The sequence below is a fragment of the Styela clava genome, chromosome 1 (genome assembly GCF_964204865.1).
Source record: "Styela clava chromosome 1, kaStyClav1.hap1.2, whole genome shotgun sequence".
NCBI classification, from domain to species: Eukaryota; Metazoa; Chordata; class Ascidiacea; order Stolidobranchia; family Styelidae; genus Styela; species Styela clava.
Genome location: NC_135250.1, coordinates 4,676,699 through 4,700,090, shown reverse-complemented (window position 1 = coordinate 4,700,090; position 23,392 = coordinate 4,676,699). Strand labels below are relative to the sequence as shown.

General features: G+C 36.1%; 3 protein-coding genes across 4 annotated transcripts in view; 1 reads left to right on the top strand and 2 right to left on the bottom strand.

Annotated features, from left to right (window-relative positions):
* LOC120325375 (GLIPR1-like protein 1) overlaps nt 1-23,392 on the top strand; it is a 203,947-nt gene that overhangs the window by 101,306 nt on the left and 79,249 nt on the right. The window lies entirely within an intron of this gene.
* LOC120340205 (DNA-directed DNA/RNA polymerase mu-like) lies at nt 5,091-14,695 on the bottom strand. Its single transcript, XM_039408499.2, has 11 exons — nt 14,555-14,695; nt 13,646-13,841; nt 13,233-13,340; nt 12,590-12,790; nt 11,572-11,770; nt 10,926-11,024; nt 9,549-9,676; nt 8,631-8,772; nt 7,758-7,864; nt 7,232-7,315; nt 5,091-6,655 (listed from the first exon to the last, which is right to left on the bottom strand). The coding sequence occupies exons 1-11, from the start codon at nt 14,671-14,673 to the stop codon at nt 6,569-6,571; spliced, it is 1,470 nt and encodes a 489-aa protein (XP_039264433.2). The 5' UTR covers nt 14,674-14,695; the 3' UTR covers nt 5,091-6,568.
* Nucleotides 14,725-18,601, bottom strand: LOC120340220 (uncharacterized). The gene has a single exon (XM_039408519.2). It carries the CDS (start codon nt 18,540-18,542, stop codon nt 17,073-17,075), a length of 1,470 nt encoding a protein of 489 aa, XP_039264453.2. The 5' UTR covers nt 18,543-18,601; the 3' UTR covers nt 14,725-17,072.

Here is a 23,392-nt window from a genome sequence, read left to right as displayed (position 1 = left end):
ACACACTTCTGGAGCGCACAAATAAAATGCTGAATTATACTTTAAATATTTTCACTTTTCAGCATTAAAGTCGACAATTTATTTTTCCATTTTTGCGATCCTCGTTATGTCAGAACGTATCAGGTTCAGCAAATTGACTATTTATACAAATATAGCAACCACAAGAATGTCTCACTCTATTTACGAATCCACAAATGACGAGGTGGGACTAAAAAACCATTAGTGCCGTGTCAATTTACGGAAACCTTTAAGCCGCAAGTTTAAGCGCGGATATCACTATATTTAAGCGTTTAAAATCACTCAGCATAATAGTACACAATAAAAGTAAAGTACAAGCGTGCATATCATTATATTAAAAGCCTTTAAACTACCTAGCACAACAAAGCAAAGTTCTAGGTAATTTTACCCAAAAGCGTGAAATAATGAGTCTTGTTTTAAGTCCATGGAATGTTTACTGTACACCGTAAAGACACTGATATTACAGTTTTGTCAACATTATGATTGTTTACCAAAGCTAAATACCTACAAGTATACTTTAAATTCCTTCCACTTCAATGGCATATATGTTTGTATTTTGAGGTTGTTTGTTTTCTTAACCCATCCGAGTCATTGCCGCTCGTTAAAAGCTCAAGGAATCCTAATTTCTAATCTTACTGGGATTAACACAAGCATAATTGTCGACTTAACGATCGGGCGCGGATAATAGCCCTGACCTCGACTTTCTAAATGCATGGTGGCCAGACTCCATTACCGCGAAATCACCCACCGCCTAATGGCCCCAAGACTTTTATTATTTTCTACAAGATTTGATTCTTTTTAAAAAGTTGATGCTGGTTGAAGTGTTTGGAATGGATATCCCTGCCCTGAATATTTTGTTTTCTCATAATATTCACGATGAAAATGCAATTTCCATAACGCCGAGGTTCATTTGCTTCAGCGTACAAAAAGCAGGCATGCTCTATTTACTAGTAGTTTGCTCTGAATATGGCCATGGTGGAGAATTCACACAGTGACAGTGACACGAATGAGACGGAAGATAGTAATTTAACGCTTCAATATACCTTTTTGTTAAAAGTAGACGAAATCTAGGTCTCTCGATTATGAACGTAGCCAGTCAAAAAAAATTTTATTGGGGGGGGGGGGAGGGGGGTGACAATTTTTTTGTAATATGACGTAATGAGATACTACGCTTACTCGCGGTTTTTGCTCCGAACAAGCAGATGAAATTAGCCACTGATATCTAATATTACCTTATAGAGTCTCTCGGCATATTTCATCCGCTGACGAAGCTATACCAGCGCGCATTTTCATCCATCTCGGTTGGTTCATTTGAAAGGATTATTGATGATAAGCCATTGCGTCCACCGTCAAAATCTAAATTAATAATTCCGTTGCAAATCCGACTTTGAAATAATCATTGTCATCGAGTCAAGTAGAGGGCGCGTATATCGCACAGCGTTGTGCTTGACATTTGAGGTAGACTATATTATATTGTTGTTTAATCCTCGCTTTAGCCGGTTCGTCAATCATTTCTACTTAACTTGTCTGCTGAATGACGTCACTGGACCGTTTCAGAAGTCGATCGTAGTGTTGTCCCAAGTTTGGAAATAGAATATTTATCCCATTCGTTTAATCAACCGATACTAAATCTAAGAACTACTATGAAGTTTTACGAAAAATTCTGACCCGTGTCAGAAATGGAATTTGCATTTATTTATTTTTTATTTATTGTTGGTATAATTTTCAATTTTACGATATTCTATGTAAATTCCTTACAAAATCATTTTTTCTAGATACTAAGCGCTCACTTTTAAACGCAAAATATACCTCACATTTACTGATAGAAAGCTAGATTCCTGTAAGATTTGGGGATCTCGCCGTGAGATGTATCTAACCACGGTACTTTTCCGAAAATTATGGTTGAGATTTTCGTACTAATTTGAAATGTCATTGATAAATCTAGCGATGAAGAATTTAGATTGAAATTCACACACTATAATCCAGTAATTGGCAGCTGACTTAGAAAGAATAAAAATCACCTATTATAGAATTGGGGAATCTTTCAACTTGGTGACTACAGAACTGTTATTAATGAATTTGCACAAAATAATTGAATGGCACTCACTTATATTGCGCCTGATTGGTGGATTACGTAAATTTAAATTTCCCGCCAAATTCCACTAACCCCCGATCACGTGTGAGGTTAATAAAATAAAATATGAAGTGATATGACAAAGCTCGAATAAACTCGAATAAACGCTTTCATTTATACTCATTTTCCTTCTTTTATACAAAACTTTATTTGCTTATTTTACTAACACAAACAAAAATACCTAAATTAACTAGTCCGGAAGTCCCAGAGTCGAATCACTTTGTATTGCCCATTAGAATAAAAAAAGAATCATGTAATCAAAAAATGCGGTTAGATTTGCAATTGTCTATCATGCAAGACCACACAAAATAACCTTGGGACATGCATTAAACTAAAATTGAACATTTAATCATATTCACATATTAGTCAATAAAAGTCTTCTATCATAAGAAAAATAATCTACACCAGATGGGCTGGCAACACAATGATTTATGTAAACAACATGATATGAGCAATAAAAATAAATTCTTCTGCAAACCACCCATCAAAGCGGATGTGGAAGAAAAATTACAATACTTAGAGCGGGATTATCTAATCTACAATCTGTGGTAAGTAACATATTCTTTGATGTATAGTACCTCTATTGTAAATATATGTATAATACATTGCCCTCGGCATTTAGCCAAAGTTTCAAGGTAGATTTACGCTTGAATTGCCCTAATACTGTTAAAAAGAAACGTAAATATCATGGATTTTGTTGTACACTATATGAATAGATCAAAATTGGGTTTATTTTTCTATTGGGCAAGCATTATTCTAACTCGGGCCATTACTAGTTCAAAGGCCACACATATTTCATTGGAGAGTCGCCCCATCAGGGTGTCTATCGCTAATTTACAGTTAGGCCTATAATTTGCTAAGAGCAATATTTATTTCCGTTGGTTTTTCAGGGAAACGAAAAACCGTTTTTTGTTTTGTTTATTATTTGTAGGAAGAACACAAACATACAAGATTCAATACATTCTTTGTTTTCAACCTATAGACAAGCACTTAGCCTTCAAGCTGTATCTAATTACGACCCTGGTGTAATATGATAATTCATGAATGGACTACACACGTCGGAGTGGAATTGTGTGAGAACACTCAACGAAGTTATTAGAACTACTGGCCCTCGTTAGGTAACAAAACCAAACAGACAAACATAAAAGCAAACCCAGATTCGATTTGTTTGACGCATTTGCTAATGATGTTGGATTAGCATATGCATATGGTCCACTGATGTGTAGAGGTACTCGATTCGATCCCTCGACTGTTCATAGCAGTGTTGTAAAAGCTCAAGTCAATGACACAACTCGAGTTCTAGTACTCCCGTAGTATGTGTACCAGGTTAGGGTTAAGCCATAATTTTATTCCGATTTTCCTTATTTTGGTTCTATTACGAGTTCGGGACCTGTCTGTGATAGCCAAGTAAATATACCCCCTGCCCATAGGTTTCAGTCTTTTTACACAACTTGATTTAAAATAGGCGAACAAAATTAGTTACCACCATATTGGCACAACACTTCTGGCAACTTCAATACAATTTGCGAATTGTGCACTCCCGTAGTGTGTGTACCTGGTTAGGGTTCGACCATAATTTTATTTCGATTTTCCTTATTTTAGTTCTATTACGAGTTCGAGGACTGTTTGTGTTAGGCAAGTGAATATACCCCGTGTCCATAGGTTTCAGTCCCTTTACACAACTTGATGTATAGCAGACAAAAAAAATTATCACCTGCATATTGGTACACATACTTCTGGAGCGCAGCGAATTGTTATCGCGCAACATTGCCACGACGACTATGGTAAAAAATCAGAAAATACTCACCAGTTGGCAATCTCGTCTTCTAGATTCGTGTTGACTATATACAACTTATCGAGAACGGCGCGAAGCACGGTTAATCGTAGTCATATGGTCGGGGATAAAATGTACGGGACTTGTTTGGAGGGACAGCCGTAGCATTGACATTTGAGAAGATTTCAAGTCCATGCTTCCGAAATCAAATAACTGGCTAACTAATCCCATACCCGACACGGACTGGTAAATGGACGAGAGGCCGTAGTTCGCCGTATGATCGGATTTCCTCTACCCCGGAATAAATATGTAAATCCTATTTAAACATGTGTCTGACACGTAAGGCTGCATATCTTAGACTTGTTGACATCTTAACTATGTTTGCCCCGGGGAGCAGAATGACAGACAGTAATCTGTAGTTTTGTACTTTCACACTCAGGTTACCGGTAGTCAAGCTTGTGTCCATGGCTACGTCTGTTCTCATGACACGGAATTCATAAACTTCCGTCTAACTTTACTTTATGGTGCATAAAGTTACCAATAAACCGGCACCGTTATGCTGTAATAACATTGTTGTAAGATTTATATTGGTGCACTGTACATAATAACATTTCATAGAGTAAATCGTAACTTTTGATGGGGGTCATAAGGTTAAACCAAGGTGTGACATCGAAAAATGCAAACCACGTCTCAACGGCAAAACTTCACAATTCCACAGCGATATATATTATCAGACGGAATTCTGAATTCCCCAGATATAATCCTGTTCTCATACATACCAGTGACAGTCTAATTTAGCGCCAATAACCTATTTTCTCGTATGCTTTACAATTACCTGTCCAAAAACAGCTCACAAATCGCGTTGGCCCTTTTGTTGATTCAAAATATACTTTAACTTGACTGATTCGTTCCACAACCTGTCGACCCTTTTATACAAAACTCAATGTTTTTTGCGTAATACTTTTAGTATATTCTCTCTCGTTCTATGAAACCACGGCATCTGTGATCTATCAAACAATTCCATTCTGAAGGTTTATGATTAATCAGGTATGGAGAAATAGAGGAATTCAGTTTTCGATTAAGCAAAACTATGCACGTTTTATCGTGCTTCACCGAAAATAAGACAGTCTTATTTCAATTTTCTTTCGAAGAATAACACTAATGTTTATTTTTGGGGAATGTCTTATTCTCATTTATCAAAAACAAACTTACAAAGTGGGGAATTACGAGATTTCCAAATATACAAAATACGAAAACCGATATTTATTTACTTTTAAATAACAGGTTTTTATTTAAAAAACTGCTAAACATAGATTATTCAAAAATGACCAATCATTGAAACGTGTAAGGGAGATTTCTTGCATCGATTAAAAAATAACTTCGCGCTATCGACTAGGTCACATTTTAAGGGGTGGGTCTTATTTTCGGGGAAATACGGTAGATATCGGTGGTGGTCGATCAGCTGGCGTTCGCTGTGAAATAGGCTTTAGATTTGTTAATGACTTATTTTAATGTCTAACGTTAATGTCAAATTTTATTTCAGCACACGAAAATTGCATGAAGTTGATAATTCGAACGCCACACATAATGGTAATCGGAAGGTTATTTACTATATATATAGCCAAAATAGCAAAAAAAAAATCCGTAATAATATTAGAGAAATATTTTGGGGTTACGGATGAGTACCCATATCAGATACCACGGGGGAATCATGCAGCTGGAGGACGTGAAATGTTCCCAAGCGACCCTAATACGGTTAATCGAAACGATATCCGAACAATATGGTATTCGTTTATTTAGACCCATAATCAGCATAGCAGACGATAAAATAATTGATAAGAAACTGACTATAGAATCGGGAGAGTAAACAAAACCTTGAGCGAGGTTCATACCGTGCAGAATTCAGGTTGAAAGGTTTTGCCAAAAAAGAGTGTTAGTGTTCACTCACCTTTTATATTAAATTGATTCACACACACAATGGTACTAAACATATCATCGATATCAGAGTGTAAACTTTCCCAGAAGGCCCATCCAAATTAGAAAACTCGTACTGAATTGTGCCAACATTTATTATCATTGTAAAGCAATTACTAAATACGATTAAAAATTACGAAATACTGCATAGTGGCATAGGCTCGGTATAGAGCCGGAGACTCGAATTGGCAGAACCATAATGGCAAAGCGAATTCCTGTTGTCAGGCATTTGGTTTGACAATATTTAACCCGAACTGTAGAGTAGATGAACGTTCCATCGGGATCATTCAAAAATGACACTAGGTGCCGGTCAGGGGCGGGCGCGGGTGTTTTTATTTATGTAAAAGCTGACATTGTGTGTATGATCTCGTGTGAATGATTGTCGTGATGAAGAGTCAGCAAAGGGCCATCATTATCAAAAACTTGCCCCAGGCAGCAAAAAAATTTGACTCGCCCCTGTTGCGACAAATATGTGTTATTCGACTTCGACTTTTCACTAAATACGGTTGAGGCTTATGGACACGGACATCTGAATTTTGAAATTTGTAATTTCAAACCTATACATTTAAGTCCAAAATTTCTATCCTTAAAAGGAATTTGACGCGGGCCTTACTCCCGCCAAGACACCGGAACCCACAAAACAGCAAACCCCATATCCCGAGCTGCAGTCAACAATTTCTATCCTCAGGATCTTGATATTCCAAACCCAATAACTCGAAAATCTCCTTTTCACTCGATGCTGGTATGTTTTGCTTCTAAATAAAAAATAAATAAAAAAAAAAAATTAACACTGAAAGATTAAGAAATGACGAAAAAAGGTCATATTTAAATACTCGTCTTTGGGAATAGGAAAACCTATAACCAATGAACTAGGAAAGCATTTTCATTATTTATCCTTCAGCATGATATCAACAACCGGTTAATACTGGCTTTATCAGGTAATATTTTACCATCCGACTTCTTACAATATGATGACTATGAGTCTAGAGCGGGAAGAAATTATGCAGAAAAGGGATAACCTGATATGGTTAATATAATTTTGGGTACTCCCGTGGTATGTGTACCAGGTTAGGGTTAGGTTATAATTGTATTCCAATTTACCTTATTTCAGTTCTATAACAAGTTCGGAGACTGTCTGTGTTAGCCAAGTGAATATAAACCCCTGCCCATAGGTTTCAGTCCCTTTACACAACTTGATGTAAAGTAGGCGAACAAAATTAGTTACTTCCGTATTGGTACACACACATCTGGAGCGCCTAATTTTGTACTTGGCAATCTAACACATGCTACTATTCCATACTTATCCAATAGTATGTTTACACTCAACTCACCCCTTCCAGTGTATACATTCCATGACTTGTCAACACTATTTGCTTTTCTGATTTTGAGTATCTTCGTATTTCTCTCTCAAAGTGCTGAAATGAAAATGCATGAAAGTGAACTGCCGCAATTTCAGGAAATTCCATCAAAGTTGTTATGAATTATCAATTACACCAGATTATATTGACAAACAGTTTGACACAAGGAGTCCTTAGAAGCGTATGGGCGTATCAGCTTTTCAGAGAGCTTTAAGCTCGTCGGTTTCGAATTTCATAGCCAGATTCTAAGTCAAGATTGGGGCTAAAATGAATTGAATCTGTGAATTTTGAGCTCAAGTCAAATACGCTGGGAGTTTACTTCGATGCAGATTAATTTAATATAGCCCCTTCACGTATATACTAAAAACCTTGGGCTTCTTTTTCCCATTTATATTATTACTATTACGGTACTATGACTGCATTTTAGTTGTCAGAATATTAAATCTCTCACTCTCTTTCAAATCTCATTGTATAAAGCAAATGTAACAATATTACTGACCTTTGATCCTGTCCATCCAAGCACAGCAAATGGAAACTGAGAATAAGGTACAACTATCAAATCCACCCTGCGAGCTGTCCAAGTTCTTTTATGATTTTCACCTGCAGCTGAAAAAAGTTAATTTCAATACCCATGAATAATGGAAATATAAGTTTCTGTGGATAAACTTGAGGATGAACGATGATATACGACTTAAAAAACGCTTGTCATCACATGGATAGGATATGATTTACAAATTTACCCCCGGAGAGAGGAAAACTGATAAGACAGCTTAACCCTATGGCGAACCACAGCCTCTCGTCCATTTACCATTTCATGTCGGGTATGGGATTAGTTACACAAGCATGGACACATTTCTGAGTAATCAGACAAAAGTCTGTGACCATATCATTAAATCGTTTTGAGATGCAAAATTCCTTCCCCAATAATAAAAAAATGCTTATATTTGTTACAATTTATAGCATACCCCCACTTGCCGGAGGGCATACACTCTCACACACTGAAATTTGGAATGGTTATTTGATGATTTCTGATAGTGATAAAAAGCAGCAAACATATATTGATACAAGTAAGTACAGATATACCAATATATGCCCCCTTGACCCCTTCCATTTGGTTTTTGAAATCTTTTTAATTACACACATTTATTCGATTTCCTTCTATGATGCAACCTGTATCAAAGTTAGACTTTTAAAACAGGTGTCGCTGCTCGATAACCATCATTGGGTTTCTGCATCACCCTTCTCCGTAAAATGCCATTTTAATGGCCTTTTTTCCTAGTTTTTGTTCGCATCAAGCATATTTTTATTTTGGTGAAAATTAAACTACTGGATGACTGACTCCAACATTTTCTATAAAATTCTACTTCCATACCTTTATCGGTTTTATCAACTTTAAATATCCCATAACATTTTTCGAAATGATCTGTGGTGCTTTGAGAGGTAGCAGTTACTTTAGCAGCATGATATGGGTTTTCTGTTGTTCCTGCTTTTTTATCAGTGTAAACAAATTCATCCTGGAATATAAAAATGAACAATTTTGAACGTATTACTTATTCCTCATTCGAGTTGATCGTTTATTGGTGTGGAGTTGAACTTATATTGATTAGTTTTTCGATCATGTTTGCTCTTTTATATAAAGAAAAATAGACTAATACCAGATCATCATGATCCATTCCGAATGTGTGATTTGTAACCAGTTTGAGAAATATCTCACTTCAACATAAGACAACTCATATACTGAGATAATTTGATTAAACTTTTTATATCAAATTGTACAACAAGCTAAAAATAAATAGAGCGATAGCATAGACTGCTGTAAACTATGGCTCATATTAAGTTGATAAAAAGGTTACCCTTGTCATATGCCTGATTTTAGTTCAGAACAGAATGCGAATAAATACTCATTTGGATTGTGATAATTAATGAATATTGAAAAATACAAGTAATTGAATTAAACTGAGGAATCTACATCTGGATACAACATGTCAACATTATACAACATTTTATTGGAATGGCTCATTTGGTGGGTGGGTGTAATCGCTTTGTGGGTGAAGTTTATGCCCGCCAACACTCCCAAGGTGGTAATAGTTAGGTATGTAATGGCAAACCAGACATGTCGTCCCAGTCTTTTGATAAAGAGTATGCTGAGGCTTAGCTTTTTGTCAAGAGCTTAGTTGTGAGAAATTCTATAACAAAATGAAGAAAAAAGCACATTTTGTAAGCCAAAACCAGGTTTTATGCTATGCAATATAAAAATGTCAAGAATGAAAGCTCTACCTAAATACCCAACCTTTAATTTGTCCAATATTTTATGCAAAATTTTTTCTTTTCCGTCTTCAGGATGAGTGATTAATAAATCAATGTCGTGTCCTACTTGTTTTCCTCGTCGAAAACCTCCAACTAAAATTACTTCAATGCCTAAAAACAAAGATACATTCGGACAATATACAGAAATGTTGGCGCTCCAGAAGTGTGTATACCAATATGGAGGTAACTAATTTTGTTCGCTCACTTTACATCAAGTTGTGTAAAGCGACTGAAACCTATGGGCAGGGGGTATATTCACTTGGCTAACACAGACAGTCCCGAACTCGTAATAGAACTAAAATAAGGAAAATCGGAATAAAATTATGGCCTAACTCTAACCTGGTACACACACTACGGGAGTACCGAATTGTCAGCATTTCTACAAATATGTTCCAGATCCAAGCTCCATGCCTACCCAGGGTATATATAATAAATGGGTTGAGGCTATGGTGAAACCAGAATAATCCGATCATCTTGAAAACAGTAGCTCATTACAAATACAGTAAACATCAGCTTGTACAGGGCCTAGTTTGGAGTGAAAATGCAGAAATAATTTAATTTAAATCAATTTTGATATTGAATTGTTTCCATCTCACATATCTATCATGAGTTGTGATTTGAATAAGATTATTTGATTCATATCAGAGCTTCCTACACATAGTTCTGCAAACTTACAGAAATCTTCCAATACCAGTCAGCATTATATAAAGTAGTTTATGGACAAGTGGCTGGCGGGTTGAAAATCCCAAGTTCATGTTAAAGACCCGTATGTAGAAAATGCCAAATCAAAATAAAGATTTTTATTTTTTTTATTTCAACAGATTTTATCTATTTTGAATTTACTTCCAGAATGCCTTCTAGGGTAGGCACTGCCGAACCGGGAAGATTACGGTCCATCCCAATACAGTAGCTCCTTGCATATCAGTGACTGGTAGTGCAGAGCCTTGTTCAGAGCGAAAATACTGCTCAAACAATCAGAATATTAAATCGCTCCCATCTCAATTAACTATCACAAGATGCAGTGCTCATAAGATCATTTGATTCACATTAAAGCTGCCCCAATTTACTTGTGGATACAAATGTCCTTATCCGAAAAGCAATGTGTTATATGAGGTCCCTTTGTAAATTTTAATTTTAATATGAAGTCAGTTCTCAGTATATCTTAACCAGGTTTGTTGTATTTTAGTCAGTAATTGTTTAGGTATCTTTACTTAATTCAATATATCTGTGAGGGCCGAAACAATATATGGTATCGCTATATGGTATGGTATAGCTGAGCTATTTCAAAAAGAAAGATTCTGGTTCTTTTCCTATGACAGGTCATTTTTAATTTAATTCTAGAATGCATTTCTATTCTTACCTTCTTGTATGCTAGTTGCAACTTCTCTTATGTGATTTTCTATTCGTTTTGCATCCAATAATGGCAGAGGTGAATTTAAATCTTCATAATATTCTAAACCTGGTGAATATAGAAAACAAAGAATTAAACAGATTAATGAAGTTGTGTAACGACAGAAAGGTCCAGAATATAAACCTATAAATGAGAGCTTGATACGAGACATGTGCAGTGGGAGGACGTACAGATAAAAACACTTGTGCAAATAATTTTTCGTATTCTAATGTTTAAAAAAATTGTCGAGCTCATATTTTAATAAAAATGTAGTTTCAACATGATTTATTTCAGAAAATTTGCAAACACTAAGCTGAACATGAGGCGCTCCCGTAGTATGTGCTACAAGATGGCGGACATCTGAACATAGTATGTGTACCAGGTTAGGGTTAGGCCATAATTTTATTCTAATTTTCCTTATTTTAGTTCTATTACGAGTTCAGGGACTAGCCAAGTGACTCCCGTAGTATTTGAACCTGAAATTATGGCCTAACCCTATCCGGGTACACATACTATGTTCCAGTGTCCACCATCTTGTTACACATACTACGTACCGAACATTATTCTCTTGAAAATGAGCTACAATTGAGATGAAAATAGAAAGTGCAAAGCCCACCATAACTCTGATCTCGATTCAGTGATATTGATGAGCAATTTTTGACATCATCAAGTGTTCGTAACTTTAAATCGTAAAACCATTTTCTTGCAGTTTGAGGTCCGACACCAAAAATTCCGCAAAATAATTTCATTGTTTGATAGAATTCATTGCTCGTTACTTCTTCAACTTCTGTAGAATGGCCATTTGCTAGAATATCCTGATTAGAGAAGGGAAATATAACTCATAAAGATAGAGTGAAATACTTTGAAGAAATGAAAAATATTTCTTAAGATAATGCTATAGATATGCATTCTGTGATGAAAATTGGAAACTATTGGGCACTTCAGAAGTATGTGTACCAATATGGAAATAGCTAATTTTTGTTTGACTATTTTACATAAAGTTATGTAGAAGGGCTGAAACCTATGGGCAGGGGGTATATTCAGCGATGGGATTCATATTTTTTGTCAGCCGGTTCCTTCACAGAAGTCATACTTTTCAGTCGGTTCTGTTACAAAGTCATTGACAGAAACCAGTAATGCTAACCGGTTCGCTAATCTCATAAATTTCCGTGAGAGGGTTCTATAGAACCGGTGCGAACCAGCTGAATCCCACTACTGGGTATATTCACTTGGCTAACACAGCCATTACTATCAAATGTGTTTTGTCCTCATTCTAAAAGGCAAACTATTGTATTTAAATGTAGATTCTTGATTATTAAACACATATCAACAGAGTAAATGCAGGTATTCTTTCAAATTAGAATAAAAAAACAGTCAGATAACAAAAATCATTTTATCACAGTTGACAAAGTGCCAATAAATGTGATAAATTTCAAGATGTGAATCAACATCTAGCATTATATCCAAAGCATATAATATGATACTATTAATTAAGTCAGATAGTTTTAATAGGAGATGGAAGAAAGAATCCCATTAGTTGGTTTAAAATTTAAATAATTAATTAATCCCTAACTAATTGGGCATTACACATATTGGGCATATTGATGGTGATATAGTGTAGTTAGAAAACTGACAATTATAACTCTTTTACAATGTCCAGGTTTTGAGCTGCCACCAATATCAATATGAGGTAGATTTTTCAAATCGTTGATGTGTGAAATTTTATGCTTGAGTGATTTCAACGTAGATGAACCTCGTCGAAAAGCCAACGACCTTGCATCAGCATTTTGATCTCCTCGGTACAGTGCGTGTTCTTCTAAAACCTCCAACGCATCCTAGATTTAAATAATTAATGGTAGTTAATATTCAATGATGTTTATCTAAAGAAGATCATGGAATAATGGGATAATAACCCAATAAAAGCACAATACATAACCAATTTATTTAATTATCTGAAATAATTAGATTGAAGCTATCAAATCATTTTAAAGTGAAAAAGTAATTGATATACCATGTTTCTCTGTGTTTAATACGCATGTATAATTCAATGAAATCAATGCTGAAAAACATTTCTGAAATTACAGAGTGTGTAATATACATCTGAGTGGGAAAATATAGGATTTACTTATTTATCAGGGGAGGAAAGTTAATAGGAAGGCTTAATCATATGGAGAACCATGGCCTCTCATCCGGTTACCAGTCCATGTCGGGTATGGAATTAGTCAGCCTATAATTTGTTTTAGATGCATTTACGGTACTTGATATTAATGTTCTTACGGTGAATATTTTATTCTTGTGATTTAGAGGTGATGATCTCTGGCAAGCATACATTGGTATCTTCTCTTCTAATTTGAGTTTCTTGGAGGGAACTCCAATATTTTCATCCTTGTAAAGTACAGTGATGAGTAAAGTGATAATACTTTAAGATAATATTAATACACCAATAAATCATGAATATTACAAACCATAAAATAAGGCGTACACTAGCACACACATTTTAAGCAGGATACTTGAAAACATAACATTGTTCAACACAAGAAATATTGCTTCAGATCAGAATATTGTCAATAAAGCTCTTGTTTTTAGCTGTGGGCATGTGAGATACTACCTTAAATGATGTGGCACATTACTTTGTGATACTGTAATAGTTAATCACAAGATACTTCCAATAATATTAGATAAAGACGAACCTCATCTTTCAACAGATGTGTTTCCAAAACAGGAACGAGTTCCTTTTCTTTCATGCATGATGTAAACCATGAGATATTAACAAATTTCTGATTTTCCCAGCTCAACTCATCTGGTTTCAACTTCTTTACTTTCTTTAAAAATTGTAAAACTTGAAGTTTGGTGCAATCTTGCGCAAGAACATGTGTGACTTGATTACTAGATAGAAATGAAATATGAATGATTGATAATGAAAAGAGTTCATTTATCACAATGATCAAATGGTTGCTTAGACTTGGAAGAGATTTGTACGACTGTATTGATGAAGTTGGGGAATTTACATTTGACATGACAAAATTCTGAAAAAAAAAATTGAACTTCGCCTTAAGCTCCGAACTCCAAGAAGCATTCAAAGTTTCCACCCCAGCAAAGACGTCTGATTAAAGAGAGTAAATAAGTTCCATTATCAATAAAAACATCCCAAACTGACCCATGGTCCTGTTTTATATTCTAGCTTACGGTCAACTACCTCAAAAGCAATGTAATAAACTGGGATATGATAAACCTTTTATCCTCTGGCTTATCATTTATTTATAGCTTCAACATGAAAAATATGCCTACACTAGAGTACTAACCAAACAGTTCTTTTGAACACAACAGTTTATTTATACCAAGCGTGCCAGTAGTGGTTAGCCAAAGTTAACCATGACCACCCCGAAAATAAAGCAATGGCCTGGGCCTTAGAAGTAGCAAAACTCCTTATACGTAGTATTGCCACCCATTTCAGTGGGTAGCCTATATTCTCAGACAAGAAAGACTTCTGTAGTTCCAAAAACATACCACCTCCCTACATATCAGTAATGGCTCATTTTGACAGACTTGTTTGGAATGTGCCAAAATTCTAAAACACCCCACAAAGATCATTATTTTACCTGTAATTTTTATTGACTTTCAAGAAGTTTGATTTTTCAGCAAGAGCTGTGAGATGATTCAATCTTGCTTTGTATAAACCCTTTTCCACAAAATAAATGATTGGCTTTGACGTTTCCATGTCTGTTTACGTCCCTATCTTTCCATACCATAGTATAATATCATGCAAGAATTACTAACAAAAATATCATTTATTAGCCAATACAATAAAACACAATTTCCATAGAAATACTAAAAAACATTGAACTATAAAACTGAACAAAACGCTAAAACCAGTAATAAAGAATGAAACATGAAAATACAGGAGCACCAAATACAGAAAAAGATAAATACTGTATTTCAATTGCATAATTATCTGTGAAAAATTTCCCATTGTAAATAACGTGCAGATTAAATGGGTTTGTTATACTAGGAATAATATGATGATACTTCCTTGCCTACTTGCCATGTAGCAATGGTGAATGTACATGTACCAGACAAGGGGTGATGAATTAGAAGATGACGTTCAATACTATGTTTGATTACTTATGAATGTACCGGATAAAAATGTAATATGAATAACATTCGATCGCTCATTTCTCAGAGATATGAATTGGAGCATCGCAAAAAGATTTAACAAACATAAATAGAGAAAAAATTAGTCAGTCCGCATCCACATTTTTCAGAGAAGCAAATAGAACGTTCAATACTATGTTTGATTACTTATAAATGTACCGGATAAAAATGTAATATGAATAACATTCGATCGCTCATTTCTCAGAGATATGAATTGGAGCATCGCAAAAAGATTTAACAAACATAAATAGAGAAAAAATTAGTCAGTCCGCATCCACATTTTTCAGAGGAGCAAATAGAATTGTAGGCTATATGAATTAAAGCATTGTAGAACACTTTAAGAAACTTGAACATTGATGAAATAGCTAGTCTATGTCCACATTTTTAAACTATGATTTTTCATTCTTTTTTTTTCAACAACGCTATGTATAAACATCCACTTATGACTGATGTACAATAAGCTCCTACTACATACAAATAATGAATTTACTTTAAGGTGCGGTTACACCTCATTTTAACACAAATTTGTGTTGTGTGAGAAGGTTGAAAACTATGGGTTAATAAGGCCCCGTGACAACTACAACACCTAGTGAGTAATAAATTGTTTCATCAATGCTGGTGTATTGAGATTCTGAGCTTTACAAAAATTGCAGCTTTTTTAGGTCTCAGGGGCTCAGCTCTTAAACAAAGGTCTTAATTACAGTTGAGGTTTAAATAAGGCATCATAACAAGCCATAATAAACTGAACAGTCCAGATTTCCATGTGCTTGCTATGTTTAAGTTGTTGCTTGCCTAGAGTCTTATTTTGAGCACAGATACTTATCGGCAAACACATCAGTCAGTCTAAAAATCCAACCGCAAACAAATTGATTTTTTGATCATAATTGTTGGATAAAATAATCAATGACAAAGAACAGACCACCAATTTGATGATCATCAAGACTCATCATATGATAAAAATAGAATCAACCATGAAGGCAGTAAAACAGACTATACATCAATGCTCGGTGGTTCTCTGTTAACCATTATTATGATCAAACGATTCATACACACATGGCAGCAAAAACACCTTGTGACTGGATTTAACCGTTTCAGGTAATGAAACTGGGGAGAATCAGGAAATTTCTCATACATGGAAAAGTAGGTAAACAAAATCACAGTAAAATCAATTCTGTGCCTAGTATGGTGGGCCCCTCCAAGTGCACTGGGCCCCCAGTGTGGAACCGCTGCTACACATAAACGAGTGTCACATTGAAAAATAATGGTCTTGGTAATTAAGTAAAAAAAAGGTATGGACTCCAAGATTTTTAAAATAAATTTGATTCTGTCCCTGTTTCAATTCCTATGTAACCCAACCCTAATTCAAGCGAGCAAAAAAGTATCGGTTGGAGAGTTGGTCCTTTTCACTTTCTCTACATTTAGAGTTTTCTGTGATTGAGAAAAACATTGTGGTCAGATTTTACTTGAATATTATCTAAAGGGCATAGCAGCAAAAATATACAGCAAAGGACTAGTTTATTGTACCAGATATGCCGATACATCAAAGTATATTACAGTAAAATAAATCCCAAATTAGATCAAACATTGAACCCGTACACCCTCTGAAATGAAATTCATAATTTAAAATAGATTTTCTGTAATGGGTATATAGGTACTTCGCTGATAAAAATTCTATGGGAAATTGAATTGAGTTACATATGCTATTACGATTTGTATGATATATTAATAACATCTTGATTGCAGTGAAAATGATATGCAAAAGAATTTCTAGTGGATAGTTAAATTCTAGTAAAATATTAAGGTGATTCAAAATAAAATTTTCTCAGCGTGGAATGGCTAACATTTTTAGCCAAGCAAATTACAATATAGTAATTTTTCCTCTAATGTGAGGGATTGCTTACATCAGACAATAATATGTATATATACTTATATGCTCAATACCGCAGCTTTGATAAAAGTGCTATTTCAAACTTCAACATCAGAATCAAAATTAGGAAGATTTCTCAGAGGAGGCAATTTTCCTAACCCATTACCTCCCAATTCTGATACGTTTTTAATAGGGGTCAACCTTCCTGGGATAGAACCGGATTGGAAAGAGTGTTCTGATATGATTTCTTCCGCGCCAGGGTCAATTTTATTCTTCTTTTTCCGCTTTTTTTTCTTTTTCTTTGTTATTTTTTCAAGATCTGGACTCCCAGTACTTCCAGTATCATTATTTCCTTGCATTTCAACAATAGATTTATGCTTAAGAACTGGCGTCGTAGTTGTACTGTCCTTTAGCGATTCCTGGGATACTTCATAAACTGGAGTGGGGACGTCTCTGACAATATCTCGTAAACTGGCCGCACTAAGTGACCGTGGATTATCCATTGCCCCGTTACCATCATTGTCACCATTTCCATCATCAAATTCAGAAGAAATCTGATTTTGCTGATTTGCTGTTTCAGAGAAAACAGTACTGGTTACAACAGCTCCAGGTAAATTGACAGCCGTCACGTCTGAGCGAGCACTTTGTACGGCAGTTACGACTTCATCATCATCCGAGTCGTCATCCATGAGAAAACCGCCGAGTCCAGATGTTGCATGCGTAGAAGATAGATTTTGAGCAACATCTTGTCTTGGTGTAACCACAGTTGTCGGTGATGAATCATTTGGCAATTCTTGGTAAGAAATTCCTTCTGGTCTAGGACGATCGCCTGAAGCATCAGCGTTTTCATTTTGAAGTCTTTCACGTTCCTCCCGAATCCGTGTTACACGTTCAATTCTCAAACGTCTCTCTTCTCCTTCGCGTATCTTTTGTTCTTCAACATCTTTTGTAATTCTCTCTTGAAGAACATTAAAATCTTTCCCTATTACATCTAAAAGCCACACAAAACCAGACTTAATTCCACGATCTAATTTCGGTTTCCGAATCTTCTTTCGACCTGACATTGGTAACGCAGAGCAGAGCACAACTTTGGAAAAAGATTCATTGCGATTAACGACTTCATCAAGATTTAGTCGATTACATATATCCAATTCATCCATCGCTTGAGGTTTATCTTGCTTATTTGCAAGTATTAAAACCGGTTTTCCACACAATCGATTATCAGAAATAAGGTTATCAAATATTTCCCTACATTCCTCCATTCTTTCTACATCCGCTGAATCAACGACAAAAATTATTCCATGAGCTTCAGCCATGTAATTATGCCATATATCGCGTATCTTAGCTCCCCCACCGAGATCAAAAATTTTTATATTAAATTTTCCAGAGCGTAAATCCACGGAGGAAAATCCCATTGTTGGTGCAACATCCGTGTTTGCTTCACCTTTGACCCCATGAACGGTTGTCGTCTTTCCTGCATTATCAAGACCAACAGCAAGCAGGGTCACACACTTTCTCTCGCTTTCCCCTTTTGCCCATGTCATACAGTTCCCCATTAAGCCGAACATAACATTTCTTATTATACCATGGTATTTTTAAAACATCAACTGTCATAAACAAATTGAGATGATAAATATAAATAGTATAAATCAGTGTAGTATATATATCAGAACGATTCCAATAAACCATTGAAAGAACCAAGAAACCCTTGATTCCATTATTATATTATAACAGTACAAACCGCTCGTTTGAGAGACGGTTTACGTATACGGTATGACGTAGTCAAGCGGGGGTTAGGAATCACATATGCAAAAATGGTTATGCCAAGCCAACTAGAACCGTACGGCACACTATACAGATCGATCGACATTGTCTCGAAAACCATTTTACCGATAATCCTACACCCCTCCTCTGGGAGACGTCTGGACATCATTGTCCCTCAATATCAGTAAAAATACAGTATAATAAAGTTGCGAAATCATACAAAGGAAGAAGCGCATTCTAAAAACGTGATCATCGAATTCCTCGGGAAAAAATAATCCGATTTACCGAGGGAAAAAAATTTTCACCGTGGCATTCGAGAGTTTTTAGGAAAAAACGGCAATTTTGGTAACGCGATAGCCATGATTAATTTCGATTATTATTGAGACAAGCATGGCGCGATATGATTACGTCACTACGACATCACAATCACGTCATAGAGCATGCCAAATATACATACGATCTCCCGAAATGACATCAGCTTCAACAATAAATAACTGACTAACGTCATCAAGAGAAAAATAGCTGTTCGATTTCTGGTACTCGTCTGCGCGTCTTGGATGACAGTTCGTATAATTGGAAGGGCTTTATTAGGTCACTGTGACGTCGTAGTGACGTAATTTTTGGATAGCGTAGTCAGGTGAGGGTTAGGATTAACACATGGAAAAATTGTTATGCTACGCCCACTAGAAGTATGATAGGTACGAAACTACATGAGACACGAAAATCTTATAGCAAACAATTATTTATTAGTAAAACGGAAACTTAAATTGACATGTCCAAATCCTTAAAACAATATTGTAATGCAGTGATATCACTGTACAGCTGTATCAGGTTCAATTAGTTTTTAAGAATATCCAGTACCGTAAAACCGGCTAACTTCGGATGATTTCACTATATTTTGAACAATATCTCCGCCGCATGTTGTTCAACTGAAGCCAAATTTGGAATATAATACATTGTGGCTATTCTCGTCTTGATAAAGTCGGTTCCATATCCATCAAAGCCTTTTTTCATTGAAATTATTGTCTTTATTCGTCTATTCTAAAATTATCTAACTTCGGATGGCCACTTTTCTCTTTGCGTCAACTCGTCGTGAGAGAGAAATGTCTGCGTAAGCAATGACGCGTGACAACGTCGCTGAATAGACCTTACGCCGCCACGACCTGTCCTGCGTGTTGAATACTGACGTTTGTACGTGACGTTACTACGTGACGTTACTCTTGCCGCTTCGCGAAGCTTAACTATTTATTCTTGTGTCCTTTATTATAACTCGTATATATTTCACTAACTACTCCTAATTTATTGCAAAATGCTAGTTCGTTCTTTTATGATCGTTTATTTTCAATGCAAGAAAAGGATTAACAAAAAAAAAAACGGAAGAATTGAAAGTACCTAACACTGGTGTAGGTTGAAATTGAAATGCAATATGGAACAAGTAAAGAATGAACAAAAATTAGACAATTAAAAATAAACGGATGAATCGAATGAAACACTGGCAAAAGTAAAAATTGAAATCAAAAAGCAATATGGAACAAGTAAGGTATGAACAAAAATTCGACAGTTAAAAATAAACAGATGAATTGAAGGAAACGCTGGCAAAATCAAGAATTGTAATCATTTCCACATGGGTTAGACGGGTCTTTGCAACAGTTCTTGTGGAACCAATGTGTTTCGCTGCAGCTTTCGCAACCGACCCATTCCACCTCAATTTCCGTACTTCCATTTGGATCATTCCATAATCCACAAGCAGAGCAGGTTTCGTCTTGATTATCACTTTTCATATTTTCTGATTTTCTCAGAGCTCCCCGTTGATCGGCTCGGCAGAGGTTCCTGCCCGGTGTGACTTTCGATCCTCGCTTTCGTTTCACTTAATAAAGTCAAATGACAATAAACGGATAAAAACTGCAACCTCCTGCTGTGTGCATGTATGTAGAGTTCTACGCTCACCTGTTAACGATATTATTATCATCTGCCGACATATCTAATCTACAGACATATCTAATCATTATGATCGTATAGATACATGTTTCAGGCCTAACGTATTACCAATTGCTACGGTATCTATCGGTGTCGGAGGAAGTATGCAAAAACAAAAATCGACAAATTTCATATGCATTAAGCGTATGCATACCCATATTTTTAAATAAACAACATATGACTGAGACGATAGTGATGTTTTGTAGGATTTATTGACTAGGATCATGGATAAGCATAATTTTTAAATTTCACAAAACTGGGCGCCGCGATGTCTGGCGTTCAAATGTCGCAGCGAGTAACGCACGAGCTACGCAAAGTGACGTCGGCTACGAAGAGAGAGAACGGGATTTGCGTCGTTGACGTCACGCTGTACGTAATCATCAAAACGTCGATATTTTGATGTAATTTTTAAATCAAAATAATCGATTTCACTCGAATCTCGTACGACACCTTGTGATCACTGTATTTTTTTGTATACATTGTGTACGCTCTCTAGCGCTTGGCGGTGATTTGACGAAGGTAGCGTCTGTAGAAGTCACGATTTGAGCCGCTCGAAAAAACGGTGTCATTTTTTTGGTAAAATATGATTTTTTGAATGATAAAAAATCAAATCGAGCGATTGGAGGCTACGTCAGATTCAGATATGTAAGGCCTTACTATAGAAACCGACAGAAGCGCAATACGACGAAATTTAGTTGAGATATGAATGATTGAAAATTTCATCCGAAGTTACAAGGCATCCGAAGTTAGCCGGTTTTACGGTACCGGTACCGGTACCGGTATTTATCTTCAATAAATTTCGAAAAAATTACTTAGACTTATCCATTTATTTAGTTTATACAGTTATATGAATATATACAACTAACATTGAAATTTTCACAGAATAAATATTGACTAGAATCGTTTAGTCAGTTCAGCAGTTTGTGATCGCGAACAATTCACAAACTCAGAAACTACAATACGGTACCGGTACCGTGGTACGGTACGGTAACCTAGAAATATTGTTGAAAAAATTAACCGATCGAGAGGTACAGGTAGGTTTTGGCTGTATTGTAAGTTCTAAGTTCGGCGCGGCGGTGTGGCTCAACGGGCTAAGCGTTAGGAATACGCTCGCCACCGCACCTCTAATCACTCTGCGTGGGTTCGCGGGTTCGAATCCCATGCAAGGATGGTTATGTGCGAGAGGATTGCTGGACTCCTCGCCGTCGTTGGGTGGTTCACGTAACCGCTGGTCGGTTACGGCTTCCTCCACCACCAAGTCCATGCTTCCGAAAACAAACAATATAACTAATCCCATACCCGACTTGGAATGGTAACCGGACGAGAGGCCGTGGTTCGCCATAGGGATAAGCCGTCTTATCGGCTTTCCTCTCCCCCGGGATAAATATGTAAATCCTATCCTATCCTATTTTTATCACACAACCCACAACCTACCGGTACCGGTACCATTCGTCTAAATTCGCTCAGCAACAGCAAAATTACCGGTACCGCGAATAATAAAAAAAACTAAAAATTCAAAGAAATTAACTTATCAAAAATATTTTCATCGCCTTTATGCTATTCAGGGAGTTAAATAAACTCCGACTATATTCGTAGGTCTCAAGCTCAGGGGATATATTGCTGAACCCTGGCACCGCCAAAACAAAGACTAAATACTGAATGTTACAAAAATATTTTCATCGCCTTTTATGCCATTCAGGGAGTTAAATAAACTCCGACTATACAACTTATTCTTACCCTTGTCTTTCTGAGTAGGTCTCAAGCTCAGGGGATATATTGCTGAACCCTGGCACCGCCAAAACAAAGACTAAATACTGAATGTTATGAATTAACCAAAGTGATAGTCACTTTGGAATTAACCAGTTAGCGACCTGGCAACTTTGTTTACTTTCTCATTACTATGACTGAGATCAATGATGCAGAACGGCAAGCGAGCTCATTGACGCCATCTATCAATGGCTGCAACACCTTTCATTGAAGGTTTCGACAAGTTTCGGTGTGAACATGAACTTGTTAAAAACTTAAAATATCGATGGTATGGGAAATGCGGAAGATTGTGTCAATCAGACATTACGGAGCAATATAAAGGGGACACTTAAACGCGGACTGTGGTACCATGACTCGATCGTTTGCTATCGAAAAATGTATCAACTAAATTTCCATATCATTTGTGAATATTAAGCTCAGATTAAAGTTTTAATATTAAAATATAAACCAATTGCAAAGCCCTCACCATCGCAATTTGACTATTCCAGTTCGAGTTTAGAAAGAGGAGAATAGTTCAACATTCCAGATACGTAAACGTGGTTGGATGGCTAATTGAGTGGACCACTTTGAGGCAATAAACATACATCCAACCAGTGGCGTATCTACGCAAAATGGCGCACATGTCAAAGTCTAAAAATGCGTCTTCTTGATAGTTGTTTAACAATTTATAATGACTATTATTGAATTGAGATATTTGTACGTTATTATTTGAATAAAAATACGAGTTTCGGTTACTCCCTATTTAAAATTATTATTGAAACTTTTTTGATTAATACTTTTCGTCGTTTTTCTGCCCCTGTTCAAACGGCGCCCATGGCATGAGCCATGGCTGCCACACCCTAGATACGCCACTGCATCCAACCCCATTCGATTGCGAAATGCTCAGAACAATCATGACGGACGCTTCTCC

Coding starts and splice junctions, on each gene's coding strand:
- LOC120340205 (XM_039408499.2), bottom strand. CDS start 14,673: ATGGAAACGTCAAAGCCAATCATTTATTTTGTGGAAAAGGGTTTATAC. Junction 13,842..14,554: donor AAAGTCAATAAAAATTACAG/GTAAAATAATGA, acceptor ATTTCTATCTAG/TAATCAAGTCACACATGTTC. Junction 9,677..10,925: donor TGCAACTAGCATACAAGAAG/GTAAGAATAGAA, acceptor CTTTGTTTTTAG/GCATTGAAGTAATTTTAGTT.
- LOC120340220 (XM_039408519.2), bottom strand. CDS start 18,542: ATGTTCGGCTTAATGGGGAACTGTATGACATGGGCAAAAGGGGAAAGC.